The sequence below is a fragment of the Crinia signifera genome, chromosome 11 (assembly GCF_055691185.1).
Source record: "Crinia signifera chromosome 11, ASM5569118v1, whole genome shotgun sequence".
NCBI lineage: Eukaryota > Metazoa > Chordata > Amphibia > Anura > Myobatrachidae > Crinia > Crinia signifera.
In genome coordinates this window covers 122,100,651-122,118,839 of record NC_139227.1, presented here as the reverse complement: position 1 = coordinate 122,118,839, position 18,189 = coordinate 122,100,651, and the positions used below count along the sequence as shown (strand labels likewise).

The 18,189-nt window shown below is 48.5% G+C and overlaps 1 protein-coding gene across 1 annotated transcript; it reads right to left on the bottom strand.

Moving 5' to 3' along the window:
• Positions 1-2,582: 2,582 nt before the first annotated feature.
• Positions 2,583-16,757, bottom strand: TMEM41B (transmembrane protein 41B). Its single transcript, XM_083164622.1, has 7 exons — positions 16,549-16,757; positions 14,126-14,243; positions 12,939-13,067; positions 12,680-12,773; positions 11,224-11,328; positions 10,476-10,614; positions 2,583-4,825 (listed from the first exon to the last, which is right to left on the bottom strand). The coding sequence occupies exons 1-7, from the start codon at positions 16,634-16,636 to the stop codon at positions 4,656-4,658; spliced, it is 843 nt and encodes a 280-aa protein (XP_083020748.1). The 5' UTR covers positions 16,637-16,757; the 3' UTR covers positions 2,583-4,655.
• Positions 16,758-18,189: the final 1,432 nt, after the last annotated feature.

Genomic DNA, 18,189 nt, shown 5'->3' with positions numbered 1-18,189 from the left:
ACACTGGGCGTTCCCTGCAAACAATGTTGATGCCTGCTGACATCAGTGCCCGCCCCGAATTTGGCCATCTCCTACCAAGATAACTCAGTCTAGACTTTACGAAGGAGCGACCATCAAATGATATTTTGCCTGTGCGGCCGCATGGGGGTGGCTGTGTAAGTGTAGACATCCATTCTTATGCAAATGGGGGGATTTCCAGCGTTTACCTGTTCTGTAGGCTGCAAACATAAGCAGCATAGCACACAGGTCTGAATCAGGCCCTTAGTGTAAAGTGCCATACTAATGCAGCGTCATTGCATTTTTAGGACTCCCCAGGGTGCACCAGGAACACATAGCACCTCAGGCTTCAAGCTGGCAGCCTCTAGGCCAGAGGACCAGGTGTCGGCCTATTGTGCTCTGGGAGTACACCACAGCTTATTCCTGGTCTTAGCTAAGAGGACTTTGAGAACCTGCTTCCGTAGGACCAGTGATAGAGGTCTTTTGGTGACCTGTGATAAACAAGGACGTTGACCATTATCCAAGCCATTTGCCACGTGGGCTATGCTGAGTATTTGCATCAGGAAAGGCAAAAAGGTGCCAGTGCCTTTCCAAGTGATACAAACAACCTGGTTTTACTGTAACACTAATGTTCTCCTACAGGGACACACTGCTTTCGGGGTAACCGCAAATATTAAGTATTACCCAAATGTGATACATTCAGGTGATAGGATCGCATTTTGCAATGCAATCTTGGGTGGTAATATTCTATAAATGGGCCCCTAAATGGCCTCTTATTACTTTCCCAAATGACCGATATAAGTAGTGTGCATGAAACACTTCATAGGATCACAAACAAAGATACAAGTTGGGTGTCCTAATGTGTTCTCACCTTTGTATGTATCTCTGGGGCAGATGTATGAAGCCTTAGGGGCCCATTTATCAAGTAACTTTTGCGGCTAAAGTAGCAAGCCATGCAAGGGGACCCGGTACATTTAGACAGTGTTCATGTCGACCTATGTCGACATAGTTACAAAAAACATGAAAGCTCATGTCGACATTTTCAGTGTCAACCTTTGGACCCTGTCGACCATGACTGTATACCTAGACATTGTAGATGCTAAAATACCATAACTCAACCTGTCAGAGGGTAATGAGCAAACCTGCCGAGTGACCTGGGAAACGAGAGCTGTTGGGGTCCTTAAGGACCGAGGTTGGGAACCCCTGGTGTACAGAGACGACCTCTGGCCAGGAAAACAAATCTCTATCAGTGCCGCATGGAATGAAATAGAAATGTGCGGCTGATACAGCGTTGAATGCTAATGCCTCCGCCGCCGCAGCAACTGTGCAAATGCCGCCGCTGCCCGGATTAGCATAAAGACAGCAGCACAGCATGGCCGCAGGAGGTCTGAAGATGGAGCCATTGCAGCAGTGTATGATCCCTGACGGTCACTTTGAGAATGAATCCTTTCTGTGAACGCCTTCACAGACCAGTGAGGCAGCTGCGCAGTGCAGCTTAGTCCCATGTGCAGTCTGGCGATAATCATGTAAAAATCAGGGTTGAGTCCAACTGTAATTCCGTCCCTCGGGCAGGATAAGCACAGAAAGTGCAGGGTCTTCCATCCAATCACTTCCTCAGGGTAGGTAAGGGGTGTTGGAATGATATCTCCCTTTTTGGCAGAATGAGAGATATTTGGCTTGGTACCTCTATGTACTATGGGCCTGATTCTAGTTGGTTTGCAGAAGCAAACTCCTTCTTCTATGGACATAACCATGCTGCACTGCAGGTGGGGCAGATGTAACAGGTGCAGAGAGAGTTAGATTTGGGTGAGTTATTTTGTTTCTGTGCAGGGTAAATACTGGCTGCATTATTTTTACACTGCAATATAGATGTAAGTTTGAACACACCCCTCCCAAATCTAACTCTCTCTGCACATGTTACATCTGCCCCACCTGCAGTGCAGCATGGTTTTGTCCATTAAAGAAGGAGTTTGCTTTTGCAAACTGGAGGCACTGGACGGCGACAGGCATCACCTCTGGTGTCAGTGCAACATATCTTCTGGGGCGAGTAGGGGAGTGCAGGCTATTGCACCTATTGTTCCACTCCTCCCCCTGGCTACTGACCCGGGTGCTTCCATTCTACGTATTGGAGACCCATATATCCCTCTCCCACCCTAATTATACAGCCTGTATTGCCCCTGTATACCCCTCTTTCATATAAAAGTGTTTGAATTTAATGTACATTTGATTAGTTTGGGTGCATCCCCATTATTACTGCAGTCTCTCATTACTGTTACACTGCTGCCCTCTAGTGGCTGATTATATTTCAATACGCACAGGAGGCAGAGAGCAGTTCATGCTGGGACAGAACGCGTCTGATGTTTTGAAGGTAAAGTTTTCAAAGAAAATTTGAATATATTTCAATACAATTTTGAATTCCAATAATAAATTATATATGATTTGCTTCCTTCCCAAATTAAGGGGGTAACGTCGGCGTATCTAAATATTTATGGGGTAAAACAGTTCCCTGACCCCTGCTCTACCCCCTCCAATGGCTTCCTGTAACATGACGAATTACCTTTACGGCTTAGATCAAGTTACAACTGTGGCAAAGCATGCTGGGATATGAAATTCCACAAGTTATTGACCCTTGCTCTATTTGAATAAAATAGCATTTCATATTACATCACTGGTTCCATACCTCACTCATACTCCCGTAAGACTGGCTTCCTAGTCCGTACCTCTACGCTTAATTAAACACAGCTCGTCAGTTTTACACAGATACATAAACCTCATCACAGGACGGAAAAGCCTGGGTCCTGACCACTATTCTACAAATACTAAGGGGCGCATTCATTATGGATCCAGTAATCAATGTGATCTGGTCAGGATCTTACCACCCAGGATCCCATTGCAATATGCTATCCTCTCCACAGGACGTCGTTCTGCGCAGAGCCAGGAACTCCAAAAGGAGAGCGTCCCTGTAATCTGTGTTGCTGAGAGAGGGGTGGCCTGCACAGTTAACATTGCAAGGAAGCATCTCAGGTACTGGAATATCTGGCAGCATTGCATCCCCCATAGAAAATTCCTGCTTCGGTTCCTTCTGCTTACCTTCGATATTTAATATTTGTGGCAAAAACTGCTTTTTTTTTTTAATGATAAATGAGCATCTGTACCTGGCTGCAGAATGCTTCAGAGACATCCATCAGGTCTACAGGGAGATAATCCCATACTTCAGCCTGGTAACAGCGTTATGGTTACAGTATTTGGAAGATCTAATGACGGAACCAAATTCGACTGTGTACAGTGCTGTCTGTATATAAGATGGTCCAGAATTCCAGGATAAATATCCATAATCTCATACGGTTGGAATCAGACCGTAATATTATCATTGAGAGCACTCCCGTAATAACAGCATTCCAATCTGCTATTCTTCAGGGATGCTAACAGATCGTGGCCCTTATTCAGATCTGATCGCAGTACAAATTTGTTCTCAAAATAGGCAAAACCATGTGCACTGCAGGTGGGGCAGATGTAACATGTGCATAAAGAATTATATTTGGGTGGGGTTTTAATTCAAAGTGAGATCTATATTGCAGTGTAAAAATAAAGCAGTCAGTATTTTCCCTGCACAGAAACAAAATAACTCACCCAAATCTAATTCTCTCTGCACATGTTACATCTGCCCCACCTGCAGTGCACATGGTTTTGTCCATTTGAGAAGGAATTTGCCTTTGCAATTGAACCAGAATAAGGGCCACAATTAGGACATACTAGTATATAATATAAAGGGGCAGACCAGATGTAGCACATGGTTCTTACCTGCCATCAAATTGTATGTTTAGGTTGCTGCTTAATACAGGCTAATCATGAAAATCACAGCAATATCTTCCTATGAGATGGAGTCTAGCAGCAAGTCAGAAAATTGTTTATCCAAGATTACCCCATTTATTTTGTAGAATTTGCCCTTTAAATAATAAATTATGTTACATAAACCCATCTTATAAGGTTAGAGGAAAGCCTCTAGTTCTGTTAGATTTACAAGACAATTGGGGACCTTGAAAGTTCCCCCGGCTAAGGTAAAACAGTACCTATAAAACCCCATTCCAGTCTTATCAATGGGGGACATTAGAGCTGCCAGTGAATTTATTACAGGTTCATTCTTAATACTCTTGTATACTACAGCTAGGAGGAAAATAACCGGTATGCGGTATTTACACAGCCTCTATAGTGTTCCGTCATACAGAGGACATGCATCAGGTTTCTGCACTCCTTCTACGAGGAAAATATGAATGGGTTCAGTGCACAGTGCTTGCACCAGGTCCTTAATAAAGCAAGAGTTGGTCTTTAAAAGTGATGGGCAGTCACGTGGCAGACTCCACCCCACAAATAACTCCGCCCCAATTCCATCCCAGCAGGTTAATAAACCGTTAAAGGTCATCATTTTAAGGCTCTATCCATTGGGAACTTCTTGCTTCTGTAGTCCTCCTTACTAGGCGAGGGGAACCTCATTCCAGGCCTCGGAACCACGTGGAGCAGTAGAGAAGGCAGCCCTTAAAAAACGTTCCAAATAAAATGTTTTCATCCATTTAAAAAAAGGCAGTCGTAAAATGTTAAATACTTTTTCTGTAAGTCTTAAAGGAGCATCCAGAGAGGATGGTCTGGAGAGTGGAGCGGAATTATTCAAACTTCTTTTTCAACTTCTTCTGGAAAAGTGCTGGTAATATGGAGAGGACAGCAAGGACCATGAGGACGATGACGGAGTTCCAGGACACAGCCTCTCCCGCTGTGGTGAGTTGGTAGAGTGTAGTCCCGGCTTTGATCGCTACAAATGACGGCGGGGCCACACCTGTAGCATACAGAGAATGAAAGACTGATCAAGTACATGGAGTAAACACACATCTGGTAATCGCAGTGATGACCACATTAGGACAGGTGAACTGGACATTGAACAGGACATAAGGAATATAGCACTCAAATGGGTATGTTACCAGACCGCCCAATTTGAGACCTACAAGACACAAATAGCAGTATATGATATTTGCTTCATGAGTGCGATGGTATCACCCTTAAAGGGGGTGACAACAAAACGCCTGCTCCTCCACAGCGACAAGAGACAAGGTCTGCAGCGTGACATTACCCTGTAGCACATGGCTCCTGTCACCATGGAGGCAGGGGCGGATTTAGGGGTCCGGCCGACCCCTTGGCACAACATATTAAACACCCCCCCGCCCCCCCCCAAGCCCAGTCCCCTTGGCCGGTGTACTGCACACAGAGCTGGGGGGGAGGGAGTGTAGGGGAGGAGAGAGCTGCTGCCGCCGCCAATGCCCAGCCTGTACTCGGCTGCTGCAGCCTAATCTGGCGAGCACTGCATGGGATTACCAGGCTGCACACAGCCCCGCTCTCCCAGCCGCCACTTGCGTCTCCGCCGAGCCGCAGACATGGTGGACTGTGTTCCAGTAAGGAGGATCGTATGTCTTCTACATAGGCGAATCTAGGGGGTGGTCCGGGGGTGCACAGGACCACCCATTAGCCCATTTTGTAGCTGAGGGATGGGGCTTTCCAACGAGCCCAGCCCCGTGTCTCTAGCCCTCTGGGAACCGGAGATACGGCCAGGCAAAGCTGGAACGTTTTCCCTATAGGATAACATGGGACCCACTAATTCCGACCCCCACCCAGTTCAACGGCTGCCAATTCCCCCTTCGTCATCACTGAAGCTCAAGATTGATCTCAGTCGAACCCAAATCGCTGGGCCTTCAATCTGATACTAGGCTGGATCTATATGGATTAATTGGTTCCAGGGATATTGAGGTTAAACTGTTTTTTTTTTCATTTCTTAAATGTAATTTCATGACTGTTTATGTTATTTGAGGGCAGATTTCTCTGGAACCAAACAGCCCAGTTTCACGGGACCAAAATCATTCGAAGCCAACTCAAAAGTTCTTCAATATGATACTGGTCTCATGTAAATGGGTCAATTGGTTCCAAAGATATAGCTGGTTGGTTAAAGGGGGGTAGGGAGAGGGGAGTGGTTGTCTCTCCCCCTCACACCAGAAAATGCATGATCCTGGGACCATATTCCCGGGTAAATCCCTGCATTTTCTGTTGTGAAAGGGGTAGTATTTCAAAGGGGCATTATGGTGTGCAGCATCATGTGTAAGGGACATTATGTGTGCAGCATCATGTGTAATGGGTACTATGGTGTGTGGCATCATGTGTAATGGGTACTATGGTGTGCGGCATCATGTGTAATGGGTACTATGGTGTGTGGCATCATTTGTAATGGGTACTATGGTGTGTGGCATCATGTGTAATGGGTACTATGGTGTGCGGCATCATGTGTAATGTGTACTATGGTGTGCGGCATCATGTGTAATGGGTACTATGGTGCGTGGCATTTTGTAGCTGAGGGATGGGGCTTTCCAACGAGCCCAGCCCCGTGTCTCTAGCCCTCTGGGAACCGGAGATACGGCCAGGCAAAGCTGGAACGTTTTCCCTATAGGATAACATGGGACCCACTAATTCCGACCCCCACCCAGTTCAACGGCTGCCAATTCCCCCTTCGTCATCACTGAAGCTCAAGATTGATCTCAGTCGAACCCAAATCGCTGGGCCTTCAATCTGATACTAGGCTGGATCTATATGGATTAATTGGTTCCAGGGATATTGAGGTTAAACTGTTTTTTTTTTCATTTCTTAAATGTAATTTCATGACTGTTTATGTTATTTGAGGGCAGATTTCTCTGGAACCAAACAGCCCAGTTTCACGGGACCAAAATCATTCGAAGCCAACTCAAAAGTTCTTCAATATGATACTGGTCTCATGTAAATGGGTCAATTGGTTCCAAAGATATAGCTGGTTGGTTAAAGGGGGGTAGGGAGAGGGGAGTGGTTGTCTCTCCCCCTCACACCAGAAAATGCATGATCCTGGGACCATATTCCCGGGTAAATCCCTGCATTTTCTGTTGTGAAAGGGGTAGTATTTCAAAGGGGCATTATGGTGTGCAGCATCATGTGTAAGGGACATTATGTGTGCAGCATCATGTGTAATGGGTACTATGGTGTGTGGCATCATGTGTAATGGGTACTATGGTGTGCGGCATCATGTGTAATGGGTACTATGGTGTGTGGCATCATTTGTAATGGGTACTATGGTGTGTGGCATCATGTGTAATGGGTACTATGGTGTGCGGCATCATGTGTAATGTGTACTATGGTGTGCGGCATCATGTGTAATGGGTACTATGGTGCGTGGCATCATGTGTAATGGGTACTATGGTGTGCAGCATCATGTGTAATGGGTACTATGGTGTGTGGCATCATGTGTAATGGGTACTATGGTGTGCGGCATCATGTGTAATGGGTACTATGGTGTGTGGCATCATGTGTAAAGGGTACTATGGTGTGCGGCATCATGTGTAATGGGTACTATGGTGCGCGGCATCATGTGTAATGGGTACTATGGTGTGCGGCATCATGTGTAATGGGTACTATGGTGTGTGGCATCATGTGTAATGGGTACTATGGTGTGCGGCATCATGTGTAATGGGTACTATGGTGTGTGGCATCATGTGTAATGGGTACTATGGTGCGCGGCATCATGTGTAATGGGTACTATGGTGCGCGGCATCATGTGTAATGGGTACTATGGTGCGCGGCATCATGTGTAATGGGTACTATGGTGTGCGGCATCATGTGTAATGGGTACTATGGTGCGTGGCATCATGTGTAATGGGTACTATGGTGTGCAGCATCATGTGTAATGGGTACTATGGTGTGCGGCATCATGTGTAAGGGGCATTATGTGTGCAGCATCATGTGTAATGGGTACTATGGTGTGCGGCATCATGTGTAATGGGTACTATGGTGTGCGGCATCATGTGTAATAGGTACTATGGTGTGCGGCATCATGTGTAATGGGTACTATGGTGTGTGGCAGCATGTCTAATGGGTACTATGGTGTGCAGCATCATGTGTAATGGGTACTATGGTGTGCAGCATCATGTGTAATGGGTACTATGGTGTGCAGCATCATGTGTAATGGGTACTATGGTAAGCGGCATCATGTGTAATGGGTACTATGGTGTGCGGCATCATGTGTAATGGGTACTATGGTGTGCGGCATCATGTGTAATGGGTACTATGGTGTGCGGCATCATGTGTAATGGGTACTATGGTGTGTGGCATCATGTGTAATGGGTACTATGGTGTGCGGCATCATGTGTAATGGGTACTATGGTGTGTGGCATCATGTGTAATGGGTACTATGGTGTGTGGCATCATGTGTAATGGGTACTATGGTGCGCGGCATCATGTGTAATGTGTACTATGGTGTGCGGCATCATGTGTAATGAGTACTATGGTGCGTGGCATCATGTGTAATGGGTACTATGGTGTGCGGCATCATGTGTAATGGGTACTATGGTGTGTGGCATCATGTGTAATGGGTACTATGGTGTGCGGCATCATGTGTAATGGGTACTATGGTGCGCGGCATCATGTGTAATGGGTACTATGGTGTGCGGCATCATGTGTAATGGGTACTATGGTGCGTGGCATCATGTGTAATGGGTACTATGGTGTGCAGCATCATGTGTATTGGGTACTATGGTGTGCGGCATCATGTGTAAGGGGCATTATGTGTGCAGCATCATGTGTAATGGGTACTATGGTGTGCGGCATCATGTGTAATGGGTACTATAGTGTGTGGCATCATGTGTAATGGGTACTATGGTGTGCGGCATCAAGTGTAATGGGTACTATGGTGTGTGGCATCATGTGTAATGGGTACTATGGTGTGCAGCATCATGTGTAATGGGTACTATGGTGTGCAGCATCATGTGTAATGGGTACTATGGTGTGCAGCATCATGTGTAAGCGGCATAATGTGTGCAGCATCATGTGTAAGGGACATTATGTGTGCAGCATCATGTGTAATGGGTACTATGGTACACGGCATCATGTGTAATGGGTACTATGGTGTGTGGCATCATGTGTAATGGGTACTATGGTGTGCAGCATCATGTGTAATGGGTACTATGGTGCCATCAAGCAAGAACCCCCTAGCAATGAGCACGTAGGTAAGCAGCACTTATGTGGCAAATATGTAATGGGCATTACGGTTTGTTATATAGTATGTAATGGGCATCATGATATGTGGCACAATGTGTAATGGCCATTATGGTGTGTGGCCTTATGTGTAATTGGCATTACGGCGTGTAGCTTTATGTGTAATGGGTATTACGGAGTTTGCTAAAATGTGTAATGGGCATTACTGTGTATGGTCTAAAGTGTTATACCACACCCCTTTTTGTGATGCCACGCCTCCTTCCCATTAGACCACGCCCCTTTTTTGCCGCGCGGCTACGCCGCGCAAAGCTCCCCCTTCTATTATATCTAGATCTGGGACCACCCATTACCATAATTCTAGATTCGCCTATGGTCTTCTAGGGGTAGGGCGATTGCCCCCTTTGCCTCCCCCTGTCCCTGGATACATAGGCAGTGCAGCAGTGGCACACAGTGCTGCTGGCTGCTCACACTTCCTGCTGCCCAGAAGCCGAGGAACGTGCATTCTGATAGGGCGGCAGCATCCCACTCCCGATTGGTCCTTTCGTAACTCACTGCTGCTCAGCCATGGTCACGGGCAGCCTGCTGCCCTGTGATAGGTGCCGCCCCTAGGCCCGTGCCTCACAGGCCTAGTGACAATTCCGGCCCTGTATGGAGGGGCTGGCACAAGTCTCCAGGGGCAGTCCATGATCTCAAGGGATGATTGGCATGCTGCAGTAGTGAAGGCGATGTAACTGGGAGGAGTGATGGTGTATGGGGGATTTCCTGCTAGGTCACACCCCTAACTCAGGAGCTGGGTGTCACTGACCCACCATACTCTATACCACTCTTAGAAGTCAGAGTTTTTAGAGAAGCTGGGGGCTACAATGACCCACCAAAAAGCAGTGCTTTGGAGAGCTACCAAAACAGCCCTAAGCTGCAACCAATCACTGTCTCTGCATTTCACAGCGCTATATCCTGCCTCAAACAGCATTAACCCTCTGAGTGCCAAGTGGATTTGTCAAAATAGGTGTGGAAATTGCCAAGCATAACATTTTTATTCCTCATAATGACCTGTAACGGTTACTGTATAAACGAAAAAAAATCTTGTTTTACACATTTTTAAATTTGAATCTATATAACAAATGTGAGCAACATTTTTAGCGGATATTTTGGACATCTCTAACAGATGCTGGCACTCAAAGGGTTAAATATGTAAGCGATAACTAAATGAAGGGGACAGTTAGAACGCTGCACAAACTCCCATTGTAATAAAACCTCTCTCTCACATAATGCTTGCCTCTAGTGAATTGACATGGGATATTGGGAGCAAAGACTTATTTCTATGAAATTGAACGTTCAGTGATTAACTCATCTCGACCTATGGAGCATTTTAGTTATTACGCTTCATATCCACTAGGTGGAGCTCTGGGGCAGAGACGGGAAGGCCTCACCTATAAAAGTTCCAAAGAAGAATACTTTGAGGGGAACATTGATCACCGGGGCGGTGATATTGATGAACCAGTTTGGCAGGAAAGGAGTTATCCTCAGGAAAATGATATAATTAATCAGATGATCCCGATGTCGTTCGACCTGAAAAAAAAAAAAACACACAAAAAAATGAGTATGTGTTAAATAACAGATTGTGTCATTTGAACTTTGCAGAGATCATACATTCAGATCACATTACAGACAGTTGATAAAGAGGATTACAGCAGACGAGCTGTTAAGTATCCACTTACACATTAATCTCCTTATAAGGATTAGCCTGGCACAGTGGACAGGAACGGTCCAAGTATGAGGAGCACCTTTGTACTACATGCTGCAAAACACATTCAGATGTTCCCCATGCCTGCAGTTCAATTGGACTCAGTGACCCCATCATTAATAGCATCCTGAGGACCTCTGCTGGTGGGCTGCTGTAATTGCTGCTGGCGGGTGAAGGAATTGGATTCCAGTGTAAATGGAAGACAGCTTCTGATTGGATGGTGCACAGAAGTACAGCGGTAGACAGCAGATGATATGCCCGGTACTTGTGGACCATCCATGGGAAGGGAAACAGTGGTTACACTGCCAAAAATGACAAGATCATCTCCAGCTCCCATTTCAGGGATTTTATACAGCGTACAATAGCATCAGATTACCCTATTTATGATAACGTACTCTTCAAAGAAAGGCCTCCTGGAGGCTATAGGTCAGTACCTGTTGTGACCATTTCACCGCTTTCTCTGCCAGGTATTTATAGACCACCGGTCTCCCCACAAGATAAGATAACAGATAGCAGAATGAGGCTCCGAGCCCCGAGCACTGGATACAGGGAGGAAAGAGTTGAAGTCAGTGTTTCGTATGAGATGTTCTCCATTTGTAATTATCAGGATGAATTAACGCTTTATCCCTGTTCTACATCTATACTAAATACTAAGCAGGATGTCATTTGCATTTATTGTAATATTACACGTTTTCCACCCAAAACCTGGGTCTGACCTGGTAACTGAACGTGATTTCAAGTCGGATCTTGGTAAAAACCGCAGGCTGGACGTGCGCTATTGCCGGGTCTTCCCTATGCTGTACGCATCGTTACCCAGGCCAGTGACAGGTTTGACCATGGAAGCTACAAGGGTAGGAGTCCCAGGTAACATGACCCGGGTTATTTTTCTCATACCCTTCCCATGGCATAATAAGTACACAGATATTGATTGAGCAGGAAATTGTTATTGTATTTAAAAGTAGATGTTATGGAGGTCGCCAACTACACTTCAGGATCTCAAGTTCAAATCCCTTTCCCATTATAAACCCAATTAACCAAAAAAACTGTTCATTCTAGCACCCTGCCTTTTACAAAGCCCATGCAGTTCCTCTTCCCTGCCTGCGATGTCACTCTCTGCTCTAGTGCTTCTGGGTAGACCACTGAAGGTCGACGGGCCTTTTTTTTCCCCCTGAATGTCGACATGGAGGACATGGGCACCGTCAAAGTGTACTGCGTCCCCTCACATAGCTGGGCATGCTTTGGGCAGGGCGCCTTGCTGCGCTGGGCACACAATTATATTCTCCCACCACGCCCTAGTGGATAGTAGGGCATAAAATACCACCTGTCGGCACATGTCGGCTGAAAAAAAACGTGAAAAACCCATGTCGACCTTTTGACTGTTGCCCTTTTCGATATAATGCTTATGTCGACCTTCACCATGACAACGTATTTCAGGTGTTGACCTAAGGCCTATCGACCGTCAATGGTCGACAAAATGAATGTCGTCCTTAATAGGGTCAACCTAATGACGTATCTTGTGCTTCTAGCAGAGTGTGGTCTGTATATCAGCACTGATATACAGAGAGACACCGCAGGCAGGTAGGAGGAACTGCACAGGTTTCGTAAGAGGCAGGATGCTGGAATGAACACTAGTCTGGGCGCCAACATGCTAGGATTTAAATCAGGCATGCTGGGATGTGTAGTTCAACAACAGCTGGAGGGCCGATGGTTCCCCATACCCGATTTAAATATATCAGAATTTTAACAAGCGTATCTTCATTAATCCCAACTACTTGGAGGGAGGTGGGGGGGGGGTCTGCGGATCCGAATGTTGCCCATGTGCAATAATGCCAGGGAAAAAGAAACGCAGCAGTCACCTGAACTACAGCGTGATAATAAAATGATACTCACCAGACACACGAGAAATAAGGCCAGAGGGAAAGGATACAGGAACCCAGAGAGGATGCTCAGGAATATGGACCCGGGAATAGCAAATGTTTGCAGACTGGAGACTTCAGTTAAGGATAATGAACTAGAAGTGGATTATTAAGGCATATATGGCATGTATACAGTAATATATTGCTACCATTCAGGTGACGTAGACCTTTCACCTCGCCCCAAGCAGGATGGCGACAGGCTGCGCAGTGATGACTTCTCGTATAAAGGATACAAGATGTACGTGGTGAAATAAGCCACCAAGACTTCCATGTAGAACGTGTCCTTGTACTTGGACAGTACTTTCCCCAGGGCCTTGGCATCATCCATGTCCCGTGGAATCTTTATCTGCTCCCTCTCTTCCCTGCGTGACACAACAAATAAAGTTATTGCAGAGAAGTGGCAGGAATACATGGTCCGTGCTGGCACTTGTAGTGCGGCAGGCTGCCTATGTGTTATCTATGATTTGGATAGAACACAGGTTCTCAAACTCGGTCCTCAGGACCCAACACGGTCCATGTTTTGCAGGTCTCCTCACAGAATCAATAGTGTACTATATTAGCTCCATCTGTGGCTCTTTTAAAATGTGTCAATGTGTAATGAATACACCTGTGCGCCTGCCGGGTGACCTGGGAAACGTGAATCGTGTGGGGTCCTGAGGGCCGAGTTTGAGAACCCCTGAGGTAGAAGAAGCACATTGTCCAAATCACAAACCTGTTGCACTGTATCCCCCCCCTCGCACCTTTTTTTATACTTACCACATCCCCCGGTGTCCACGGCAGACTCTCCAGCGGCATTCCAGGTCCCAAGTATGCATTGTGGGCGGGAAGCGCAGGAGCGCCGGTGTCATCACTGGCATACCCGCGCTCCCTCACAATGCATCCTTGGGACAGGGGATGCCGCAGAAAAGGAATCAGAAGGCCGCCGTGGACACCAGGAAACATCGTGGATGTCGGGGGACCAGGTGAGTATCAAGCCAAAAAAATCCGAAATCTGCAATAGTCCCTTATATCAAAAAATGGTCGTAGTCCCGAGCAATTCGGATACTCAACCTGAATACACAATAAGTAATATAGCCTTGCTCAAAAGAGCATACAATACCCAGATATCGGCAATGAAGGGAACCAGTGGAGGGTGCTCGAATGTGGACAGTGATGGAGCAACGGAGGGGAGGGGGGTGATGCATTCAATAGCATAACCCTCACTTGCGACATCCCCATCGGTCTACATGTAGGGCTGACAGAGGATATCCACTGATAACCCCCAGGAGCGTGCATCGTCTGCAACATAGTGGGTACACATGTGGCAGTGTGCCCAATATGTTGGTCCGATTCCCCCGGATCAGACAACATATAGTCAAGTGGGTACCCAGCTTTAGAACCTTAACGAGCAGAGTACATCACAGTGTATACGGATACTTACTCGCTAAGCTGCGGGAAGTGCTTGTACACCAGGAACATGACAAAGGCCGCAGAGAGAAAGATGGACACCAATATGAGGAAGGAAGTGCGGGCTGAGCCCCCCTCAGAGTGCACCTTCCCTAAAACAGACAAAAATGCTGAATAAGGCCTTGCATGCAAGGCCACATATAAATATACACTGCAAGCTATTGTGAGCTCTACCCTTTCTACTGGGTGGCATGCATAGTGACCTTTTATGTAACTGTTCAATCTAAAAGTACATAAGACCCAACGGGGAGTGTGTAAGAATTGCGCAAGCTGCAGTTCCTCATTATGTTATCAGCAGGATGAAAACAAAGACGTTCAGGAACAAGCAGATTCATGGAGCCCCTAGATCTTTGCCCTCACATGGGTGACTGTACAGGATGGATCTGTCTGCTTGTAGGATAACAGATACAATTACATTGACTGAGGTCACAATGCTGTGTGTAGTCTGAGTGACGGGACATGAGAAATGAGTCACAAAATCCTAGATGTGGAAAAACTTGTTACTTTCCACCATACATCAAAGTAGTGATCTGTGAGCTTCGGACGGTGCAGGGACAGCTAGGGGGAGTTCTGGGAAGTCAGGATTGAACTTTGAGCTTTGTGAATGCTGTAAACTCTATGGTCAGGTAATTACTGTGTAGGTGAAACAAAGATGGCTGGCTAATTAATATGGATTAAATCAGTAATATCCAAACAAGAACCAGTTTAACAAAATTATTTTGGGCAAAGCACTATGACACAGGATCTGAGGGCATAAGGGAGGCTGTCACAGATCTGAGGTCATAGGGGGGGACAACACAGAACATGAGGAGATTTGGGAAGGGTGGACAACAGGTGGGGTGACACAGGATCCGAGGACACGGCAGGAAGAGGGGGGCGACACGAGATCCGTGGACACTGGCAGGATGGGGAAGGGGGTTGACGCGAGATCCGTTGACACGAGCAGGATGGCGGGGGTGACGCGGGATCAGTGGACAAGGGCAGGATGGGGAGCGTGACGCGGGATCCGTGGACACAGGCAGGTTGGGGGGTGATGCGGGATCCGTGGACACGGGCAGGATGGGGGTTGTGACGCAGGATCCATGGACACAGGCAGGATGGGGGTTGACGCGGGGTCCGTGGACTCTGGCGGGGGTGACGTGGGGTCCGTGGACACGGGCAGCATGAGGGGTGAGGCGGGATCTGTGGACGCCGGCAGGATTGGGGTCTGACCCGGGATCCATGGACACGAGCAGGATGAGGGTTGTGACGCAGGATCCATGGACACCGGCAGGATAGGGGGTGACGTGGAATCCATGGACACTGGCAGGATGGGGTGTTGACACGGGATCCGTGGACATGGGCAGGAAAGGGGGTGACATGGGTAGGGGTGACACAGGGCCCAGGGAAGGGGTGACACAGGACCCAGTGAAGGGGGTAGGAGGGAAGGGAGTTGACACAGGACCTGGGAGCAAGGAAAATTGGGATAGGGGTGACACAGGACCTGGGGACACGGGCAGGAGGGGGGACACGGGCAGGAGGGGTGAGACAGGACCTGGGGACACGGGCAGGAGGGGTGAGACAGGACCTGGGGACACGGGCAGGAGGGGTGAGACAGGACCTGGGGACACGGCCAGGAGGGGTGAGACAGGACCTGGGGTCACGGGCAGGAGGGGTGTCACAGGAACTGGGAACACGGGCAGGAGGGGTGACACAGGAACTGGGGACACGGGCAGGAGGGGTGACACAGGAACTGGGGACACGGGCAGGAGGGGTGACAGGACCTGGGGACACGGGCAGGAGGGGTAACACAGGACCTGGGGACATGGGTAAGGGGGTAGGGTGACACAGGACCTGGGGACACGGTAAGGGGGTAGGGGTGACACAGGACCTGGGGACACGGGCAGGAGGGGTGACACAGGACCTGGGGACAAGGGCAGGAGGGGTGACACAGGACCTGGGAAGGGGGTAGGAGGGGTGACACAGGACCTGGGAAGGGGGTAGGAGGGGTGACACAGGACCTGGGGACACGGGCAGGAGGGGTGACACACGACCTGGGAAGGGGGTAGGAGGGGTGACACAGGACCTGGGGACACGGGCAGGAGGGGTGACACAGGACCTGGGGACACGGGCAGGAGGGGTGACACAGGACCTGGGAAGGGGGTAGGAGGGGTGACAAAGGACCTGGGGACATGGGCAGGAGGGGTGACACAGGACCTGGGGACACGGGCAGGAGGGGTGACACAGGACCTGGGGACATGGGTAAGGGGGTAGGGTGACACAGGACCTGGGGACATGGGTAAGGGGGTAGGGTGACACAGGAGCTGGGGACACGGCTGAGGGAGGCGTCACACAGGGCCTGGGGGGTAGGGGCTCCGAGGTCCAGCTCTGTGCTTGCCGCGGGAGGTCAGCCCTCACCTCGGATTAGTTTCTCCTCCTCCGCCCGGAGACTCTGGCTCTTATCCTGCGCTGTGGTAGCGGCTCCGGTCAGGCGCGGCTTGGCCATGTCTGGCGGTAACCGGGCGGTGGATGCCGGCGAGAAATCAGCGATGTGCCGCCCTCACTTCCGTCTCTCCAAGAGCTGACAGCGCCGGGGACAGCTTCTGCGCATGCGCCAACAGCACACACTCTGACAGCAGCAGCGGAGCCGGATGTCCGGGTGACGCTCTGTCCGAGTCTCTATGGTGTCTGCGCGTCCCCCCTCTAGGTTAGCTGCTGGTGTGTTCTGTTGCTGTAGTGTCTTGTTCAGTAGTTCCCATTCCCAAACTGTGTGCCTAGGCCCCCTGGGGTGCCTCAGGACACTTGCAGGGGTGCCTTGGGTTGGTGGACCAGGATCAATTCATATTAGTTATGTGCAATGTAACAGGCAAAAGCAGTAGTGGCTGCCAATTATAACATATGTGGACAAACAGGAGCAAATCCTGCCCATCACCACATAAATGTGACATATAAACACAATGTACATCATTTTATATTTTTTTCTGAATTTCTCAATAAGAAACATTTGACCTCGGGGTGCCTTGAAAACATTTTGATGCTCTAGGGTGCCGTGATTCAAAAAAGCTTGTGAACCCCTGGTCTAGTTCCTTCTCGGTACGTGTACCAATATGACATCACATATCATATGACCAGACCATGTGACCATCGTACACCAGCAGGGTATTTAAACCGCAGTCAGACTCAGTGCAGTTACTTTTTTTCTTTCTGGTGATGACTTGTACCTGTGGTAGCGGCTACAAATAACCACTTCTGCGTCCCTGCAGCGGAAGATGGACGCCGCTGATGCTGATGAGACTTTGCCCATTGAGTGGAGAAAGGTGGTGGTGCCGCCGACGCCCTGGGGGTATGTGCAGATGTCCGGTTTTGTACGGAGGGGGGTTTGTGCAGATGTCAGGGTAGGTACAGGGGGTATGTGCAGATGTCAGGGTTTGTACTAGGGATGCGAATCCCAGGGCATTTGGGATTGAAAAATGCTCAATCCTGGGATCCCCGCGATTGGCTGATCTAATAATAAAAAGAAAGATGACCCCGCCCCCCAAACTGCCCACCCCGCACATGTCATTAAAAATGCCTAATAAGCCACCCCCGACAATCCTCCCATCCCTCCTGTGACAGTGCAGTCACTTACGTTGGTGGTAACAGGCAGGAGGAGGAGTCCTCCTCCTGCGTACTGGCAGCTAGGTGCGCCACAGCTGGCGTGTGGCCGGGCATTCGGGATCGGAACAGTGATCTGTGCTGACAGGCATGGTGGCGGCCAGGCTGCGCAGCGTGACGTGATGTCAGGGGTCACACTGCACAGCCTGGGCGCCGCCATGCTTCTAGATAGACTGCACCCCGGGACCACCCCTTAGATTCGCCTATTTGTACAGAGTCCCCTCGCATGGCGCACTGCACAATATAATAATCTATCTCTATGCCCACTTGGATTGTAATGTAAGAATAAATCGGTTTAAAAAAAAAAAATTCATGAAACTCATGTGGACCATTTTCATTTCATTTCATTTCATTCCATTTCAATTTTGGGGTGACGACGGGGCCATATATAATGTGAAATGGGTC